Here is a 19,267-nt window from a genome sequence, read left to right as displayed (position 1 = left end):
TTGAAGGCTATTGGGACTTACTTTCAGGAGTCCCAGAGGGCTGGGATAAATAGAAACCAGCTCACTCTGGAGACACAGGCACTGGTGGCAGCCATTTTGGGTAAATCATTCTACTAGGTGGATGGTGATGCTAGCAAGCACCATTGTGGAATCCTCCTTCTAGCTTATTAGCCTCAGGACCCAGCCCTGCCCTGACCAAACAGCCTATAGGCAAAAGTGCTGAGACACATCAGGCTGAGCAACTAAATGGGCATGGGCATAGCCCCACCCATCAACAGACAGGCTGCCTTAAGAGCCCCTGATCCCACAGCCACCCCTCAAAATGGTTCTGCCTACCACCAGGCCAGGGACCTTGTCCCACAAACCAGTGTGCAGGCACCAGAACTGGAACCCCCAAGGACAGCCAGCCAGAAAGTCTGTGACCCAGCTCCACCCACCAGTGGGTAGGCACCAGCCCCAGGATCTTCTAGGCTCTGGCCCCACCCTCAAGTGAGCCTGCTCTAGTCTTGGGACCAGCCTCAACCACCAACAGACAAAAACAATTAACAAAATAGCAGTAAGAATGTACACATCAGTAATTACTTTAAATGTCAATGGACTAGTTATCAAAAGACATGGAGTGGCTGAATATATATACAGAAATAAGACCCACATATATGTTGCCTACAAGAGACCCACTTCAGTTCCAAACACACACACACACAGACTGAGGGGATGCAAAAAGGTATTCCATGCAAATGGAAATCAAAATAAAGCCAGGGTAGCAATACTTACATCAGACAAAATAAACTTTAATAAAGACTGTTATAAAAGAATGGACATTACATAATGATTAAGGGATAAATCAAAGAAGAAAATATAACAATTGTAAATATATATGCACCCAACATAAGAGCGCTCAATATATAAGGAAAATGTTAATGAACATAAAGAGAGAAATTGACAGTAATGCAATAATAGGGGACTTTAAAACCCCACTTACATCAGTGGACAGATACCCAAACAGAAAATTATCAGGTAGACACTAGCCTTAAATGACACATTAGACCATATGATCATATGCTAGGCCACAACACAAGCCTCAGTAAATTTAAGAAAATTGAAACCATTTCAAAGCATCTTTTCTGAGCACATTATAAGATTAGAAATCAACTACAAGAAAAAATGAAACTGTAAAAACCAAACACATGGAGGCCAAAAAATATGCTACTAAACAACCAATGAATCATTGAAGAAGTCAAAGAGGAAATAAAAAACACACCTTGAGACAAATGAAAATGAAAACACAGGGATATAGAATCTTTGTTGGAGATGTAGCAAAAGCAATTCTAAGAGGGAAGTTTATAGCAATAAAAGCCTACCTCGGGAAACAAGAAAAATCTCAAATACGTAACTTAACCCTACACTTAAAGGAGTTGGAGAAAGACAAACAAAACCCAAAGTTAGTAGAAGGTAGAAAATCATAAAGACCAGAGAAGAAATAAATGGAGAATTAAAAAATTTTAAAAAGTCAATGAAACTAAAAGCTGGTTCTTTGAAAAGATAAACAAAATTGATAAACCTTTAGCCAGATTCATCAAGAAAAAAAAAGAGAGTGGGCCCAAATCAATACAATCAGAAACAAACAAAAGTTACAACTGACATTACAGAAATACAAAGGATCATAAGAGAATACTGCAATTAACTGTATGCCAATAAAACAGCCTAGAAGAAATTAGCAAATTCCTAGAAATGTACAATTTCCTAAGACTGATCCAGGATGAAAAAGAAAATATGAACATACCATTACCAGTACTGAAATTGAATCAGTAATTTTTTAAAAAGTCCCAAGACAGAAGTCCAGGAACAGGTGACTTCATAGGTGAATTTTATAAACATCTAGAGAAGAGTTAACAACTACTCCAAAAAATTTCAGAGGAAGGGACAATTCCAAACTCATTCTATGAGGCCACCATCACCCTGATACCAAAACCAAAGATATCACAAAGAAGAAAATTGCAGGCCAATATCCCTGATGAACATAGATGAAAAAATCCTCAACAAAATACTCGTAGACTGACTCCAATAATAAAATAGAAGGATCATACATCATGATCAAGTGGGATTTATCCCAAGGTTGCAAGGATCTTTCCTTATCTTTACTTGGCCATTTCCTGAGGAAACTACTTCCTCAGCTGCCATTGCAGGTGGAAGACACCCTTCCATTTTTTCCTTGCTGCTTCCAAGTCATTACCTACTCCTTTACTTCATGCAAACTGCTTTGTGCTTTGGTGCTCATCCTATCTGGCTATCTTGCTCTTTGACTTCATCATTTTATCAACATTATTTTCTCCTGTATGCTCATCTTTATATAGGATTTTTACAATTAGTTTACATTATTTGGAACTTCAAGTTCTGTCTTTGTTTTTCCTTTGAAGACCCATCTGACATTAGAAATTAGAATTGAGCCTGTAGCCAGTTTTAACAAATGAGCTCTGGGTTGTCCCACCTGTCAGGCACTGCTTCTGTTTCCACCACTAGGTGAGGGCTTTGGAATGAACTAGTCTGATTACCTGAATACTTGTTATAGTGGGTTTTTTTGGGGGGGGTTGTTTTGTTTTGTGTTCAGGAAGACTATAAGTGTTAAGCCAGCCAATGGTATTAGTATCTTGGAACTGTGACTTGATATCTAAAAATCTCATAATAAACTTCATTATGGACACATGAGGTCAAATGTTCTATACGGCTCACCATCATGTCATCCCTGCTCAATGCTCAGATTGTTTCCTCTGTGGTTATTTAGCTTCCCCTCAGCTTTTACCTTTATACTCTACTGCATCTTTTTCCAAATTTATCCTCCTACCCCTCCCCTCATAAACTTTCCTTCACTTCCCTCAGGAACTCCTGTTCATTGTGCTTCTTCACTGAATAACTCCTATCTTAACTGAGACTTCCTTTTCACTGCCTCCCTGTTTGGCAGAAGCTATTATTCTTCTCACTCCCATTTTCTAGAAGTGTAGTTCACATCCTCTTAATCCTCAATATTGCCTTCAGACTTAATCTTCCATTCTTTTACACAAAATATGTCACCATTGAAAGTCCAGATCTTTGCTTGGATTCTCATCTATTAGGATTTCCTGTTTTTATTTTACTTCGTTGATATTTTTCTGTTCAGTCAATTCCCCATATCTATCACTAGCCTCATTAAGTTAGCCCCTTAATTTTATTCCTCTGCTTTTGTGTCAACCATGCATTCTCTGCCCATCAGCCAGAGTGACCACTCATATTTGCAAAGTAGAAAATTTTTGCTCAAAATACTTTAATGGCTTCCCACCACAGTTAAATCAAAATCCATAATTCTTACCTTTGATTTTGGAGCCTCACAAGATCTGGTCCCCAGATCTGTGATGCTAACTCTTACCATCATATCATTTTGTCCACATTAATTCCACTTAAGTCACACTGGTCTCCTTGATGATCTGTGTACAAATTACTATCATTCTAACCCCAAAGTGCTTTGTCACTACTGTTATTTGTCTCTGGAAGTTTTGTTGTTCTGATCTTTTCATGGCTTGCTTTCTCATTTTATTCAGATATTTCTTCACCTTCTCAGAGAGACTTTCTCTGAATAGCTTTCATCATCCTTCTCTGACCCTGCCCTGCTTTATACATTGCCATTATTTTATACATTATCTATACTTCTCACTTCTTGACATTACATTGTTGTATATATTTAGTCACTTCCACATTTATTATGTACCCCCTGCATTCACTGGAATGTGAGCTTTTGAGGTCATGGGCCATGTTTCACTATTTACTGCTGTACCCCCAGCACCTAGCACAGAGCCTGCCATGTTGTAGACATTCAGTAAATACTTAACAAATGAAAAAATAACCTTTGTAGCATTTCAAAATCCATGATTCCTTCTGTTCTCTTGCTTTGCTACCCAACCTTGGCTGCATGGTGCATCACTGCAGTCACTCGTCAGCACCTTTGACCTCCTCCATCACTTCAATACAACTCCTCTACTTCTCTCTCAAAAAATTCCACAGCCATTGATGGATTAGTGACATACATGAAATTATATATTTGAATTCTGCTGGTCCTTCAACTCGTGCCTACAATCCTTCTCTGTGTTCTTAATCAGTTCTGTCTTCTATCTCTTATAAAATCTATTTTAAATTCACCTTCTCTGTGGGGATTGTAAAAGCCATGATATAAGATTTGCCTTAATTTACTGTACACCTACTGACCTCTTCTTAATCTGGCCTACTCCCTTCCTCTTCTGAATTTGCTTGACTTAGCATTTATGCCTTTTTCTGTGTTCTCCCTTATATTTTAGTTTTCTCTTGTTTTAATTGATCTTCCTCATTAGATAGACTCAAACTGATCATCTTAATAATTTTCAGTAAGTATATTCACAATGTTATACAACCAAATTCCAGAACATTTTTATCTTGCCAAACTGAAACTCTGACCCCATTAAAAAAAAATTCCCATTCTCCCCTCCACCATCCCCCTGCCCCGGCAAACACTATTCTACTTTCTCTCTCTATGAATCTGACTTCTCTAAGTACCTCACATAAGTGGAATCATACAGCATTTGTCTTTTTGTCACTGGCTTATTTCACTCAGTATAACATCTTCAAGGTCCATCCATGTTGTAGCAGGTGTCAGAGTTTCCTTCCTTTTGAAGGCTGAATAATATCCTATTGTATGGATGGACCACATTTTATTCATCCATACTTCCTTCGGTGGGTACTTTGGTTTCATTCATCTTTTAGCTATTGAAAATTATGCTGCCATGAACTTGGGTGTACAAATATCTCTTTCAGACCTTGCTTTAAATTTTGGGGGTATATAGCCAGAAGTGGAACTGCTGGGTCATATTTTCATTCTATTATTTTCAGTTTTTTGAAAAACTGACATTCCATTTTTCACAGAATTTTCATTCCATTTTTCATAAAATTTTCATTTTAATTCCCAGCAGTACACAAAGGTTTGAGTTTATCCACACTCTTGTTAACACTTGTTATATTCTTTTGTTGTTTTTGTTCTTATCGTTGATAGTAGGCACCCTAATGGGTGTAAGGTGTTATTCCATTGTGGTTTTCATTGGCATTTCCTTTATGACCAGTGATTTTAAGCATCTTTTCACATGCTTGTTAGCCATTTCTATATCTTCTTTGGAGAAATGTCTATCCAAGCCCTTTGCCATTTTTAAAATTGGGTTGTTTGGGGTTTTATCTGTTTTGTCTTTGAATCCCATGTAGCATCTATTCCATTACCTTGCCCCATTTCTGTAAACTGGGGTTCAGAAAGTTGGATAGCTGTTAGGGGGTTAACACAGAAGTGTGGGACCATATCTACATATACTCTGAGGTCCTACTGGTGTCAAGTACATTCGGGTTTCAACTTACTCTCTAATTAGAACTTCTGGAAATAATGAACACGAATGCCATCCGAGGAGAACTCTTTGAGTCAGACATACATTGGCCCATAAAAGTTTTCATTACTTCATCCTTAAATCTACATGAAGTGAATTTCTAGAAGGAAACATGTCCTTGCCCTGGGGTAAAACCACTTAGAGGAATTTAGAAGAGCCATTTTCACTTTGGTGGTATGGAAATGACTCCAGGATGAACTATAGAGCTGTTGTCTGTATAGGACAGGTCAAGACTCAGGAGGAACAAACTGGAAATCACATAGAGAATATGCAGTTGAGGGGGCCTGTTTCATTCTACAAAGATCTATCCTGTACCTAAGGGCCAAGCATTGGCCTACAAAGTAGGAACAGAGTTGCAACTTGGTCAAAGTTAAGTCACTCTAGTTTGTATCTATCAAATTTCAGGGCATAGAGAATTATTAGAAAACCAGATGCAGAAATGGGAATTAGTAACCATTAATCTCTGCCTCTTGCTTCTGTCTTCTCAGCACTACAACTTTTGCTTTGATCTCCCTTCTTTGACAATTTAGGTAAAATTATAGTGGCTGATTAAAATCTAACATGATGGAAAGGGCAAGGGGAATTAAAAGGTAATTTTCTTGTATTACTTAAAAAATATGTGATTAAATTAACTGCTGCTTCCCCACCTATAGAGCACAAAGTGCCTACAGAGCTAAAGAAAGTGTTTGCTGTTCAGAATGATTATTTCAGAGACTTGGTCGTAACCAGCTTATAAAATGACAAAATGAAATAACATATGTGAAAGCTTCTAGCATAGTCAGAGTAATGGGGTTTTTTTTCTTTATTTTTTTTCTTTTTTGGTCTACCCATGGGAAAAAAGAGATTACTAAGCAAATTAATAAGTAAGCAAGCAAGCAAGTGAAGTGTTCTTTTATTTAATAGCAAAGGCATTTAGCAGCAGGCCTCTATTCACATAATGAATTTGCTAATTATAAACGAGTCCCATGTAGTATTTAAAGCATTTACAATGTTCTTAGAAGCCTTAGAGTTCTGTCCCCCTTCCACTTATAACAGTGTAACTACAATCCAAAAAGAGAAAGAACAGTATTGTTTTTTAAATGTCCTACTACTTAGACTGTTCATTTACTTAAACCACCACCCCTCCAATGCCCCCCTTCCCTTCTCTGATTGAAAACCCTGAAGCCAGCATAGGAAGGCCTTACCATGCACACTGTCATCCAACTACAGGAAACTCCTTGTCATCCTTTAAAAAAACAGCAGTGCTGTTGGTCATTGCCTTTTCTGAGCCACCTTTTCCAGCACTTATAGGAACTCTATCCCCACCACTGAATTCCCATCACACCTTGTTCATATCCTTTACAACCCTGATTACATTATATGGCAATGATGTCTTTATAAGCCATGTCTCCCACTGGACTGCAAACTGACTCAACTTTTAACCTTCTCACCTATCCCTAAACCCATAGCATAGTTCTTGGCCCAGTAGCTATTAGGTAAATATTGGATCAGAAAGATAAATAGCAGTATGGTCTAAAGGGAAAAAAAATATTGGGGACTCTAAAGAAGCAAATAAAAAGAAAGAGATTAGGAGAAGGGGGTCAGTAAGAGAGGGTGGGAGTAGAGAAACTCAGGAAGGAAAGAAGTAGGAAGCAAGAAGTAAAGAAGTAAAACAGATGCTGGAAGCAAAGTGATATTGAGAAAGGAAGCAATGTGAGGTGTGTGAAATTAGGGTGACACAACTAGTTGAAACTTTTTGTCAGTTACTCTTGGGCATTTTTGAAGCTTGTCTATCTGCACTTTCCCCTAGAAATAAAGAGGGATGGAAGGAAGAAAAGGCCAGAGTGGGAAGTAAAGCAGCAAATATTATGAGCTCTGCATTCAGACTATGAGCTGCCTTTGTCCTCCCCTGTTCCTCAGCCTCTCTCTCTTCTGATCCAGGCCTGATCTTTGTCTCCTTTTGTCTTTTCAACATGGAAGGTCCATGTTTACACAAATCATATATATGAAAACAAATGGGCACATGTGTGTATGCTTATTTCCCATTAAGGTTTGTTTGTTTGTTTAATACTCTGGAAAAACAAGACAAAGAGCAGTATCATAGCAAGAACCTGGCATCCCTGTCTTTGCTGTGTCAGAGGGGAAGCATTTGTGTAGCTCCTTGGGGAGGCTGTTGTTCCTGCCTGCAGCCTTGCAAGTATGGACATTTACAGTGCATGAAGGGTGTGATACTGTTATAATGATGCATGTAAACATGCCATAGTATGTATGTGTCTTTAAGACAAAATGACTTTCAGACTCACCGAGCTCTCTTCCTCACAGGAGATGTGCCACTTGATGGTTGAAGTCTTTTGGAGTTATGTCTTGGGTAACCAAAAGGTGTCTCACACCTATAGTACAGTGCATCCCTGGATAAAAGTTGGGAGCCCAAGTGGCTAGCGTGGGCTTTGTCACTCAGCCTGAGGCTGAGTTTTCTCATCTGTCAAATGGGAGTAATCTCACATATTTATACCTCATACAGTTACTATGAGGATCAAATCGCATGATTATATAGGACCCTACATGTGACCAATATTTAATAGTTTTCCAGTGATATCTACCACCATTATTTCATCTGATCCTCTCAACAACCCTGCCAAATATTTTGATCTTCATTTTACAGATGAAGAAACTAAAGCTCTAAGAGAAGTGACTTGGCCAAAGCCACATAGCTAGTAATCCAGGATGGTGAAAATTTGTTTTCAAACTTCATTTTCAATTATCCCTAGACACAAACCTGGCTACTCAAGTGCTATTGGCTTCATGGCCATTGTTTCCTAACTTCCCTCATGGCTCATCCTCCCCACAGCCTCTGAAGGTGTTCTGTATAATGAATTACTTATCTTTTGTTTTGTTCCCCTCTTTTCCCCTACTTTTCTGGCCCCTAGAAGAAAACACCAGCAGTCCCGACAAAGAAAACCAGCACCACCTTCAACATCGTGGGGACAACCTATCCCATCAACCTGGCCAAGGACACTGAGTTCTCTGCCATCTCCAAGGGCGCTGCTCCTAGTGCCTCCTCAACCCCAACAATCATTGGTTCGCCCAAGACCACCTACGTGCAGGATATCCCAACTGAGACCAAGACCTACAACAGTGTCAGCAAGGTTGACAAAATCTCCCGCATCATCTTTCCTGTGCTCTTTGCCATTTTCAATCTGGTCTATTGGGCCACATATGTCAACCGAGAGTCAGCTATCAAGGGCATGATCCGCAAACAGTAGATAGTGGCAGCGCTGCAACCAGAGCACTCTATACCCTAGGAAGCATCCAGACACTCAAACCCCAGGGCTCCCCTTCATGTGTTTCGGATTCTTTTCGAACCCTCTACCAAACCGTGACTCTCAATATTTATGAATCTCAATGAAGAAATAATAACAGAAAAAAGTACTTGTCCCTCTAACATTGCTGAATATATCCTCAGTGGAGCCAAACACTGCCATTTGTCCAGTTGCTCATCCTACTCTGCCCGTCACCCTCAGCTGAGGACACTGCATGTATTTTATTATACTCTGCCCAGTACAGAAAGAACAGGAGACTCTATGGTCTGTCGTGAGAATCTTGGCTATTTGAGAGGTCCACATTAAGGAGGACTGTTGACTTGTCCTGATCAGATGATTCTGACTCCCTAGGGAGCCAGGCTGGGCTACCCAATATGGTCCTTCCTGCCACTTCCCCTGCCTACAGTAGGGCCCACAAGGCATAAGTCTTGACAGCTAAGGCAGGGCCTGAACATGGCCCACAACCCCTTTATTTGCTTGGAGGTTAGTGGGGACAATTAAGGCTTACCACTGTCTACCATATATTGCCAAAACAAATCGAACCAACTGGGCCAGGCTGGCACCAAGATGGGTAGTGACCTGCTGTGTCCATCCCCTCAGGAAAATAGTACCCTCTTTGGTATATCTCCTCCAGGAAAGCCCTTCTCTCTCAAGCCCTTTGACCTCCCTGCCCCTGTAGCTATCTGACGATTGCTTCGTTTGGACCTGTTACTACCTGCAAACTTTTGAGGAAAATGATTAAGTTTTTTTTAAAAAATTTATACTAAAAATGGACATATAGAAACAGAGATCTAGATCAAATGCCTACAAAGTGATTTTTAAAAAGGTTAGAGAGATAGGAAAGTCACCTCTCTGCTAAGGCAAGTAGTCAAATACTGGATGGGGCAAGAGATTTGGGCTGGTGATAGTTGAAGCTTGAAGTCCAGATTGCAAAGGAGGGCTACTGGCAGGTGAAAGTCAAATTCTTCCTTCCATACCCTCCACACTCCAAACCCTAGACCAGGCCCAAGAACTTTGTTCCTACCATGTCAGGGACTTCTGGTCCTCTGTTGATGCTGACTTTAACAGGGGTGAACTGGAGTCAAGTTGACACACGAGTCAACTAAATCAGTAACTTTATTACCAATTTGATAATATATTATTTAGTGGCTGTTTAATCTCATTTGGTCTTAGTGTGAGCAAAAGGGGCAGGTATAATTATAATTTTTTTAACTTAAATGAGTTCCAGATGTTTGAATGACTTGCCTAGGCTCTTTACAAGTGTCTGCAATAGAGAACTATCATATGCCTCTTTACAAAGGCCAAAATGAAGACAGAGCTGAGAAGCCAGTTCTCCCTTGACTTCAGAATTGGCACAATCTCAACAGGCTTGCTGGATCTTGAATGAAGTTTGGTTGGACACCAAAAAAGATTTTTAGAAAGTCACAATGTATCACTCAAAGAGACCACTTCTAGTAGTCATGGCTCAAGGGAATGAGATTAAGATGGCAGCCACAGCCACTAGTCCAGAATATCCTAGAACCCATAAGTAACACCAAACACAGGTTCTACCTGCCCACCTCCTGAACAATGTTCCTAAGGGGTCTATTATTAGCTGCTGGTTGCCTTTTCGCCCATCCTTCCCCCATCCTCTGCTTCCTTGCCATTGCTGGGATAATGCATGCCAGTCCCATTATTCCTAAGACTGTGTCTGTAGGTAAATTCATGACTAGAAGAGTGTAGTGTCGTGGATATGTGGGGATAGGGGGTGGGATGGGTGGGGCTGTTAATGATTGTCCTGTTAATGATTGTCTTAAGGAATTTAGAATGGAAGCCTGACCTTTGCCTCTCTGTAGAAATTGTGTTTCCAAATGCTTTGGTGCAATGTTTAGCGGCTGTTTATTAAACACTTTCTGAATTGTACTTGGGCTAGAGAACTTTTTTTAGTCACTCTTTGCTTAACAGACAGTACTCTGTTTTTGTCTTTCACTTCTAGTCTCATGCCACCCTTAATTTCTACTTCTTAACACCACTGAAATATACTGGGGGGAAGATATTCCAAGAGAAAAAGGCTATTACAGTGATCCAAACTGGAATCCATGTGAAAAAATAGCTTTAATTGACTCAGAGGTCTTGTTATCCAATATGACAAAGAAGGAAACACTTGTATGGTTTCCTCCACTAAATTCATGCACTTCCAAGAAATAGGGAAAAGTATTTTCTCTTCAACTATAACAGCTCCTTTTCCCCCCATTGATTATTATTTCCCTTAGCAGTAGTTCCCTTAGGTAGTAGTTCCTAGGCAGAGGGAGAGTCAATATTTAATCGGTTAGTCCATGTATTGAGAAGTGAATGATGGCCTTTATTTGTTACAGAGGAAAAATCTGAGAAATAATCTCATGAGATGTGCTTGAGGAAATCACCTGGCTCCTAAGGGATGGGGAAAATCTCCTTGGGAGAGCATGTCAAATCATATAAAAGGCTTTCTTGTCTGAAATAAGATCAGAGACTTGGACAGTTTGACCCTTGGTGCATGTTCCAGCCATGTGATCATCTAATTGATTCCCTACTGTATCAATTTCATAATCTCTGCCCAACTCAGACATCCCCCAGAACAACCAAGTAAGGCACACATAGCAGCCTTCCTAGCAAAATTACCTGACAGTCATATTTAAGTGTTCTTTCCTTAGGAATATCCTAAATCCGCTTTGCCTCTGAAAACTATTCCCCTACTTTTAGGGGAAAGCTGGAGCTGTTCCCATCAGTACTTCTGTTGCTGCGCTCTGCTAAAGTTTGAAACCCTACTCCAAGCTAGGACCAATGTTGTGGACTTAAGTATTTTATGGTATTAATAGTTTCAGAGATTTTCCCTAGCAGTTCCAGAGGATGCTGGAAGAATGTCTAACAGTAGGCATTCAATAAATATTTATGAATAAACGAATGCTAATCTAGATCTGAGCTACATTGAGGAGGGTTTCTTCAGGGTTGTGTTGGAAAGGAGACCAGCTAAACCATGATCAGTGGACACCATTACAAATGAATACATGCAATGTGCAGACTTCTAAAGCAGCTCTAAGAGAATCCAAGTAGTATTAAATATGCTGTTTTAAGTCATTAAAATAGCTTTTTATTACTTAAATAATTCTTCATTCCTATGGGCTTTTAAATCCGGGGTGTTCATTTAATGACCTTAGTTTCTTGTGCTGAAGTATAAAGGACTGTGGGCAGGAGAGCAAGGCATGACAGGGTACCAGGATGCATCTGTGTTTGGACACCCTTCAGAGGGCTTCTCAGTCTGAGCTTGGTAAGGAAGCCCTCTTGAACTCTGACTTCTCCCAAGAGAGCTATAAGGATATGGAATGAATGAGAAAGGAAATGGAACAGGAAGTAATTGGGGAAAATTCTGTTAAAGGAGCCTAGAATTGGAGGAAGGGTTCTCCATTCAGTCTCAACAACATCTAATTACACAGGCTCCCTTTCACTTGGAAACATTAATCATGTGACCATCTGCTGAAGCGAGGCTAAAGGCACCTGAGGCTAAAGGCACCTGCCCTTGTTGACTATGCAAGCTGCCCTCTGGATCCTCCTGCCTTTTCCATCAGAGAGCACCTGGACCTGTTCTGCCTTGCTTCTGCCTCAGCTCCAATTTGATAGCATGACAAAAACGCTGAGAAGAATGAACACCTGAATTTTAGTCAAGCTCAATTCCATATCAGTTGCTCTGTGATACTGGGCAAGTCCCTCCCTTGAGCTGAGGGTTTCCCTATTAACAAAATGGGGTTATGATGAGAGTCAAGTCAACAAAACAGTACCTTCCCAGCAGCTGCACTGGTGGTCCACTCTGCCTTAAGTGTCACCACACCCTGGGCCACCACACCAGCCCGCCCCAGGAACACAAACCCCATCCTGTCAGCAACTCATATGGGTTTGCAGCTTCAAAAAAAAATTGAATACTGAATAAGCTAAGAGGCTAAACCTTGGAATGCAGGGGCTAAACTCTTAGGTCTAGTAGTGAACTCCTCACCACCTCCCACAACCCTTATCCTTGGCCTGAGCTTCATGTGAGAGGCTCTTGTATGATGAGGCACAGGACCATTCCCAGCATGGGAAAAGGTGGGGCCTTAATTGAGAAGATTAAGCAGGTGTTGGTTCTAGGCAGGAGGGCACTACGTAATGTAAGAATATAGATTGCAAACAAAAAACACCTCTCAGTTTGTTTTTTCTTCCAAAGGTTCAGCTTAATGGAGAACAGAAACTCTCATAATGGAACTCCCTAAACTTCTTGTGATCAAATCAACAGAACTCACAGATCTGTACACCATCTCTCCCTTCCCTTCTGTCACAGGCACAAGATGGCCTTCATTCTGTCTAAGTCTCTCCTTTATTCTTCATGCCAGCTTGTCTCTTCTAAAATAATTCTACTTTTGTTATCTGCTCTCAGTGAAGCTGCTCTTGCTGAGTCACCACTGCCTTGGTTACTAAAACCTAAAGGCATTTTTTAGTTATGTTACTTGACCTGTCAGCAGCATTTGACACTGGTGACAATGACTTGATTCTTTGGTCTCCATGACACCACAGTCTCCTGATAGCCCTGCTTTTTTCCCCTGCTACTTTTCTGTATCTCATTTTTTTTTCCTATCAGCTTCTCCCATCCCTTAAAAGCTGAGGTTTCCTAAGTGTTTTCTCTTTTCTCATCTGTTCTGATAGCTTCGGTTATCACATATTTCAATTATCTTTTGTTCTGTAACTATCTCCAAATTTAATAGCATAAATAACCATTTATTATTCCCATGGGTCAGGAATGTTGACAGGACAGAGCACGGATGGCTTGTCTCTACTCCATGATGTCTGGGACTTCAGATAGGAATACTCATGTAAGTGGGGGTGACCTAATCGACTAGAATATCTGAGGATGGACGATCTACTTTCACACTCCATGTGGCAGGGGGTCCTGTGGTGATACAAAGGCATATTAGTTGCCCAGATCCAGTCCTGTTCAGCTGGGAAAATGTTGGGTCCTAACTGAGAAGAGAAGGGAGTTATGGGTGCCAGTGTAGGGAATGGGGTCTTTCACTCACATGTATAGCAGCTGGGTTATGATACCGGCCTTTCCTTATCACTTCTCACAGCATGGCACCTGGGTCATGAAATGGAGCATCTCCAGAAAGTACCTTTGTAGAAGAAGCATTCTAAGAGAACTAGGTGGAAGCTGTATAGCTTGCACTGTCATAACCTGGAAGGTAGCTGAATTATGTTGGTTATAACAGAGTTACTATGTCTAGCCCTGGTTCAAGAGGTTGGGCACAGACCTCACCTCTTAATGAGAGGACTGTCAAAGAATTTGCAGACATGCTTGAAAAATCACCAAACCTCCTTTATGCTGATGTTGCTAAGTCAACATCTCTAGCCTAGTTCTTTCATGTCAAATTCAACATGTTAAAAGCATATCTCTGAACTCCTCAATTCTTTCCTTGGACATTCCTTTATCAATAAATAGAAGAATCATACATCCAGATGCTCAAGTCAAAAATTTAGGAGGCATTATTGACATCTCTCTCTCGTCCCTCCATCCAATATATCTGACAATCTTGTACACTCAGCTTCTAATTTAAATCCCATATTGTACACCCCTCCACTCCCACTACCAGCAGCCCAGTCTAACCCCTCCATCATGATCTCTCACCTGGATCACTATATAACTAGCCTTTTACACTATAAACCAGATCATGTCACTTTCTTGTTTAATATACTCCAATGGTATCCTGCTGCACATAAAATAAAATCCAAAATCTAACCCTGGCCTTAAAAGTTCTGATCAGCCTCCTATTATCATTAATGCCTGCCTCACTCACAATGCATCAGCTGTATCAACAGTACAGCAAGTACTAATATATCTCAAAGCCTTTGTGCAGGATGTGTCATCAATCTAGAATGTTTTCCCTTCCTGTCTTGACCTGACTGACTCCTACTCATCAGTTCTCACCCGAAAGGTCTTGTCTCTCATGCTTTGTCCTCCATGATGAAAAAAGCTATGTGCTTGCTTCCACTATAGTCTGTATTGTTCTTATTCATCTCATTTCATTGCAATCTCCTACTACACTAAGCCCTGGGAGGAAGAGCTGTTCATGTATACCACTGTGTAGGGCCAAAACCATGGTCTAAACTCTGAAAATACTTATTGAAAAAAAATAAATAACTTCTGAGCTGGGCTTTTAAAGGATGACTCCGAATTTATCAAGCAAAGAGGAGATGGCATTCAACATGGATGCACAAAGACCCAGAAGTGAGAGAGACCATGATGAAGTATATGGCCAAATTCATTTGTCCTAAATTCCAGGCATGCATTCTACCCATTAGGATGGATGGTGAGTATAATGACTCTGGACTTAGGAGCTGGTGGTGGAGGACCATAACCTATCATCATCTAATTGAGAATATGGTTGCATGCCATCATTTTGCTGACTTGTCATCACAGAAAGTTGGCTTCTATAGACAAAGAAAGCTAATAGCAGCACATATTGGCCCTAGGCTTGATGGCTCTATTCTAGGCCAACTTCCTAAAGACCCAGTCTTATATTTTCCCATCCTTGTAGCCACTTTTCAGCTTTGCTGCACAACACGCACATTCATTCCCACTATTTCAAAGCATTCAGACCCTCTCTCAGATCATTAAAGGGCCAAATGAAATGAACATAAGTCGATGAAGGATAACAATAACACCGCTAGGTCCTGTTGTAGGCTACTCAGCTTTATTATAGTCTCAGAACAACCCTGAAGGCTGCACCAGGCTTGGGGCTTGGGACTCTGTATTGTAGCGGATGGAGTTTTATGCCTGAAGGTGTCATGCTGGGTAAAGGCTCTATGATCTTTATAGATTTTAAGCTGCGTCCTCTGCCTGAAATACATATCTAGCCCAGAATTATACCATTCCCTTCCCTGCCTTTTAATGGGAGTAGAACTAGGGAGGTTTAATAAATGTTTATTGGCAAAGTAGAGAGATAGCTCCTAGTAGAAACAGCATAAGCCAGAGAAATCCAAAGTCTTAGTCACTACATTCTCTCTTTACTGAACAGATGCTACTGACTCTGATATTGTCTAATCTCCTCGAGCCACAAGCATGCTGAGCTAGTCTCCTGTATGAATTTCAGCCAAATTTTCCAGGTTTCTGTGGCACTGGCAGGTCTCCTCTAGGTTAAAGTCAGTAGGAAATGGTGCCCAAGGCTGGTGTTCTGGTAGGTAGTGCTTCACTTGGGAGTCTGTTCTAGGCATTTTTGGCTTTGGTCATCTACACTATAATCCCCTTAAAGGAGCCATGATGACAGATGCATCATGGCTTGAACCTTGGGCAGATGGCCATCTCCTCTTATAAGTATTAATATGTCATCATTTGAAAGGCTTTGACTGGGAGTGGTACCCATCAAAATGCATAAGAACTAGATACCAACATGGTTGTGGGGAAAGCTGGTGATGATTAGAACAAATGCGAATGGTCGAAAGACACAGGAACTGGGAGGCAAGAACACTGAGTTCTAATCTGGGTTATAACACTGTCAGCTGTATGAATTTGGGCAAGTCACTTAATGTCTATGTAACATAAATATAATGAGAAAAATTTTTCAGAGAACACTAGGATTAAATGGAAGATCACTGGAGTCCTTAATTGCCATTCTATATAGGGAATGAATCTTCTAATCCAAACACTGTTACTGTGGGTGAAGTCACCAAGATGGCGAGATAGAAGTCATTCTTGATTTTGCTCTCCCCTCATGAGAAGAACAATTAAAAACTACTCATGGACAAAACACCACTGAGAGAATCCTAGAACATGACAGTGAAGGTGACCCCCCCAACCCGTGCACAATAGAGGCCAAGACAGATGGTATTAGAAAGGTAAAAGGAGTGACTACATGCTGACTGCATCCCCCTCCACCAGCCCAGTGCAACATTATGTAGAAAGATATCCTGTGAGCCCAGTTTCTTCAATGGGAAGAGAGCCCAGGGGTGACATCCAGCTTACCCCAAGCATTGTGGATTGCTTTATTAGAGCCCCCACTCCGTTTTCTTCCCCATAGAGATTGCAGTGGAATCTGTGGGGCTCAACCACTTGAAATATGATTGTGACATAGAAGGGGAGAGGGACTTCCAACAGCCAGTACACAGATCTTGGCAAACCAAGTTCATAGCTGCAGAGACTAGTAGTTCCCAATTAGTGGCTTTGCTCTTCTGCAGACCCAAGTCAGTGGTACAGTTTGAACAGGGAACTTGGTGCAGTGAAGGTATGCTAGATTTGGGTCCTAGAGTGAGGAGCTTTGTCAGCTTTGGAGCCCAGTCCACCCACACTCAGGCAGGAGAGTTGAGTCATAGCCTCAGCCACTGCAGAACATGGCTCCCAGCCCTATCTTACAGGAAAGGATGGCAAGAATACCTAGAATTTGTGTAAAAAAGCAGGGCTTTAGCTGAGAGTAGAGTAGTCAGAGCTTAGTGACCCCAGAGAAACTTCAGTGGCCCTATTCAGGCAGGGAGCTTGGGGTATGAGTCAGCTTGAGTCATAACCACAAACAGAGAGCCTTAGTCCCTGGAGAGACTTCTTCCACTGCACCCAGGAAGGGAAACTAATTTGTAGCCACACTTATTGCTGAATATAGCTTTTAGCCTGCCTAGCAGGGAACCTAATCAGAGTACATGAGGAGCTGCATAGCCCATCCAGCAACCCTGCTTATAGTGGCACTTGAACTGAGAACACAGCCTGTGGCTTTCCCTGTCTGCAGAGCAAAATCAGTAGCCTTGCCTGATCAAGATATTCAGTCTAAATTCTTTCCTGAATCAGGTACCCAGACAATAAGTTGAACAGGCCAGGCCCTAGGTCCGATCCTTCTGACCTGCCAGGGCAGAAAGCTAATTCACAGTCTCATTTACTACATAGTATAGCACCCAGTCCCAATGTCTAGGAAGACTGACCAGAGGATCCAAGCAACCACAGAACCCATTCTACAGTCTTATTTGGGCAGAAAACGAAGTCAGCAGTCCTATCCAGTTGTTCTCGTTCAGTGGCACAACCCCCTTCATCTCAGAGCTCAAACAGTTGTCTCACCCAAAAACAGACAGGTCCCACCTGCACAAATATATTACCAGAAGATGCATTTAGAGACCCAAACTGACCTGACTTGTGAAGAACTGTCTCTGCCAAGACAAATCTGCAAAGACTGAAAGAGGAGACTACTTATTCAAAGGCACAAATTCTAGAGCTGAAAAATACAATAACTAAACTGAAGAATTTGAGAACTTTGAAAACAGACATAGCCATGCAGAAGAAAGAAATCAGTGACCTGGAAATTAGGACATTTGAAATTATCCTGACAAAGAAGAAAGATAAAAGAATGAAAAAGAGTGAAGGAACACTATGGGACTTATTGAACACAATGAAATGGAAGAATATTTGCATTATGAGAATGAAGAAGGAGAAGAGAAAGAGAAATGGACAGAAAGTAATTTAAATCAACAATGGCTGAAAGTTCACAAACCTGAAGAGAGAAATAGACATGTTGACCCAAGAGGCCCAAAGGACTCCAAATAGGTCTACACTGAGACACCTTATAATTAAATTGTCAAAAGTCAAAGAGGAAGAATTTTTTATGGTAGCAAGAGAAAAGATAGAAGTTATATATAAGGAACCCCCATAATAATGTCAGCATATTTCTCAAGAGAAACTTTTCAGGCTGGAAGATGAGATGACATATTCAAAATATTGAGAGAAAAAAAATACTATCAACCAAGAATACTATACATGGCAAAGCTGTTCTTTAGAAATGAAAGAGAGATAAAGACTTTCCTGAACAAGGAAAAGCTGAGTGCATTCATCACCACTAGACTTGCCTTTGCAAAAAATGCTAAAGGGAATTCTTTAAGTGGAAGTAAAAGGACATGAATCAACAAATCTGTTATTATTTACATAGTATAAGAAACATGTAAATTGTAACATCAATAACCTAAAATGTGAGTGGGAGGAGAAGTAAAAGTGTAAATCTTAAGTAGTAAAGTTTATTTGTTATTAGTTTAAAATATGATATTATAATTTTAAGATATGTAAACCTCATGTTAACCACAAGAGAAAAACCTGTAGTAATTACACAAAAGAATGTGATAAAGAAGTAAACACATCAAAATACACAAAAAGGACAGCAGTGTAAGGAATAAGGAATGATAGGTCTACAAAACAACCAGTTAAACAATTGTTAACTAATTGTTAATAACTATTAAAAAATGGCAATAGTAAGTCATTACTTATCAATAATTACTTTAGATGTAAATGGAGTAAATTCTCCAATCAAAAGATATAGAATGGCTGAATGGATTAAAAAATTCAAGATTCAACAGTATGTTGCCCACAAGAGACTCACTGTAGCTGTAAAGACACATGTAGACTGAGAATTTTAAGGAATGGAAAAAGACATTTCAAGCAAGTGATAACCAAAAAAATCAGAAGTAGCTATATTTATGTCATATATTCACATGACATTTAGAGATATTTTATATATATATATATATATGGGGGAGAGAGGGAGG

At 40.4% G+C, this 19,267-nt stretch overlaps 1 protein-coding gene and 1 long non-coding RNA gene across 6 annotated transcripts in view; one reads left to right on the top strand and one right to left on the bottom strand.

Annotated features, from left to right (window-relative positions):
- The window catches only part of GABRA3 (gamma-aminobutyric acid type A receptor alpha3 subunit), a 227,863-nt gene extending 217,236 nt beyond the window's left edge, over window positions 1-10,627 (top strand). For all 5 annotated transcript variants that reach the window (XM_021079999.1, XM_021079997.1, XM_021080000.1 and 2 more), the window contains one exon: window positions 8,333-10,627. In XM_021079999.1, the coding sequence (XP_020935658.1) occupies window positions 8,333-8,668 (336 nt within the window). In that variant the 3' untranslated portion in view covers window positions 8,669-10,627. The remainder of the gene's footprint in view (window positions 1-8,332) is intronic.
- Window positions 1-19,267, bottom strand: part of LOC110257716 — a 150,516-nt gene that overhangs the window by 89,748 nt on the left and 41,501 nt on the right. The window lies entirely within an intron of this gene.

The sequence above is a fragment of the Sus scrofa genome, chromosome X, assembly GCF_000003025.6.
Source record: "Sus scrofa isolate TJ Tabasco breed Duroc chromosome X, Sscrofa11.1, whole genome shotgun sequence".
In the NCBI taxonomy this organism is placed as follows: domain Eukaryota; kingdom Metazoa; phylum Chordata; class Mammalia; order Artiodactyla; family Suidae; genus Sus; species Sus scrofa.
Note: the sequence above shows the minus strand (reverse complement) of the source record. Positions and strands in the feature narration are given on the sequence as shown.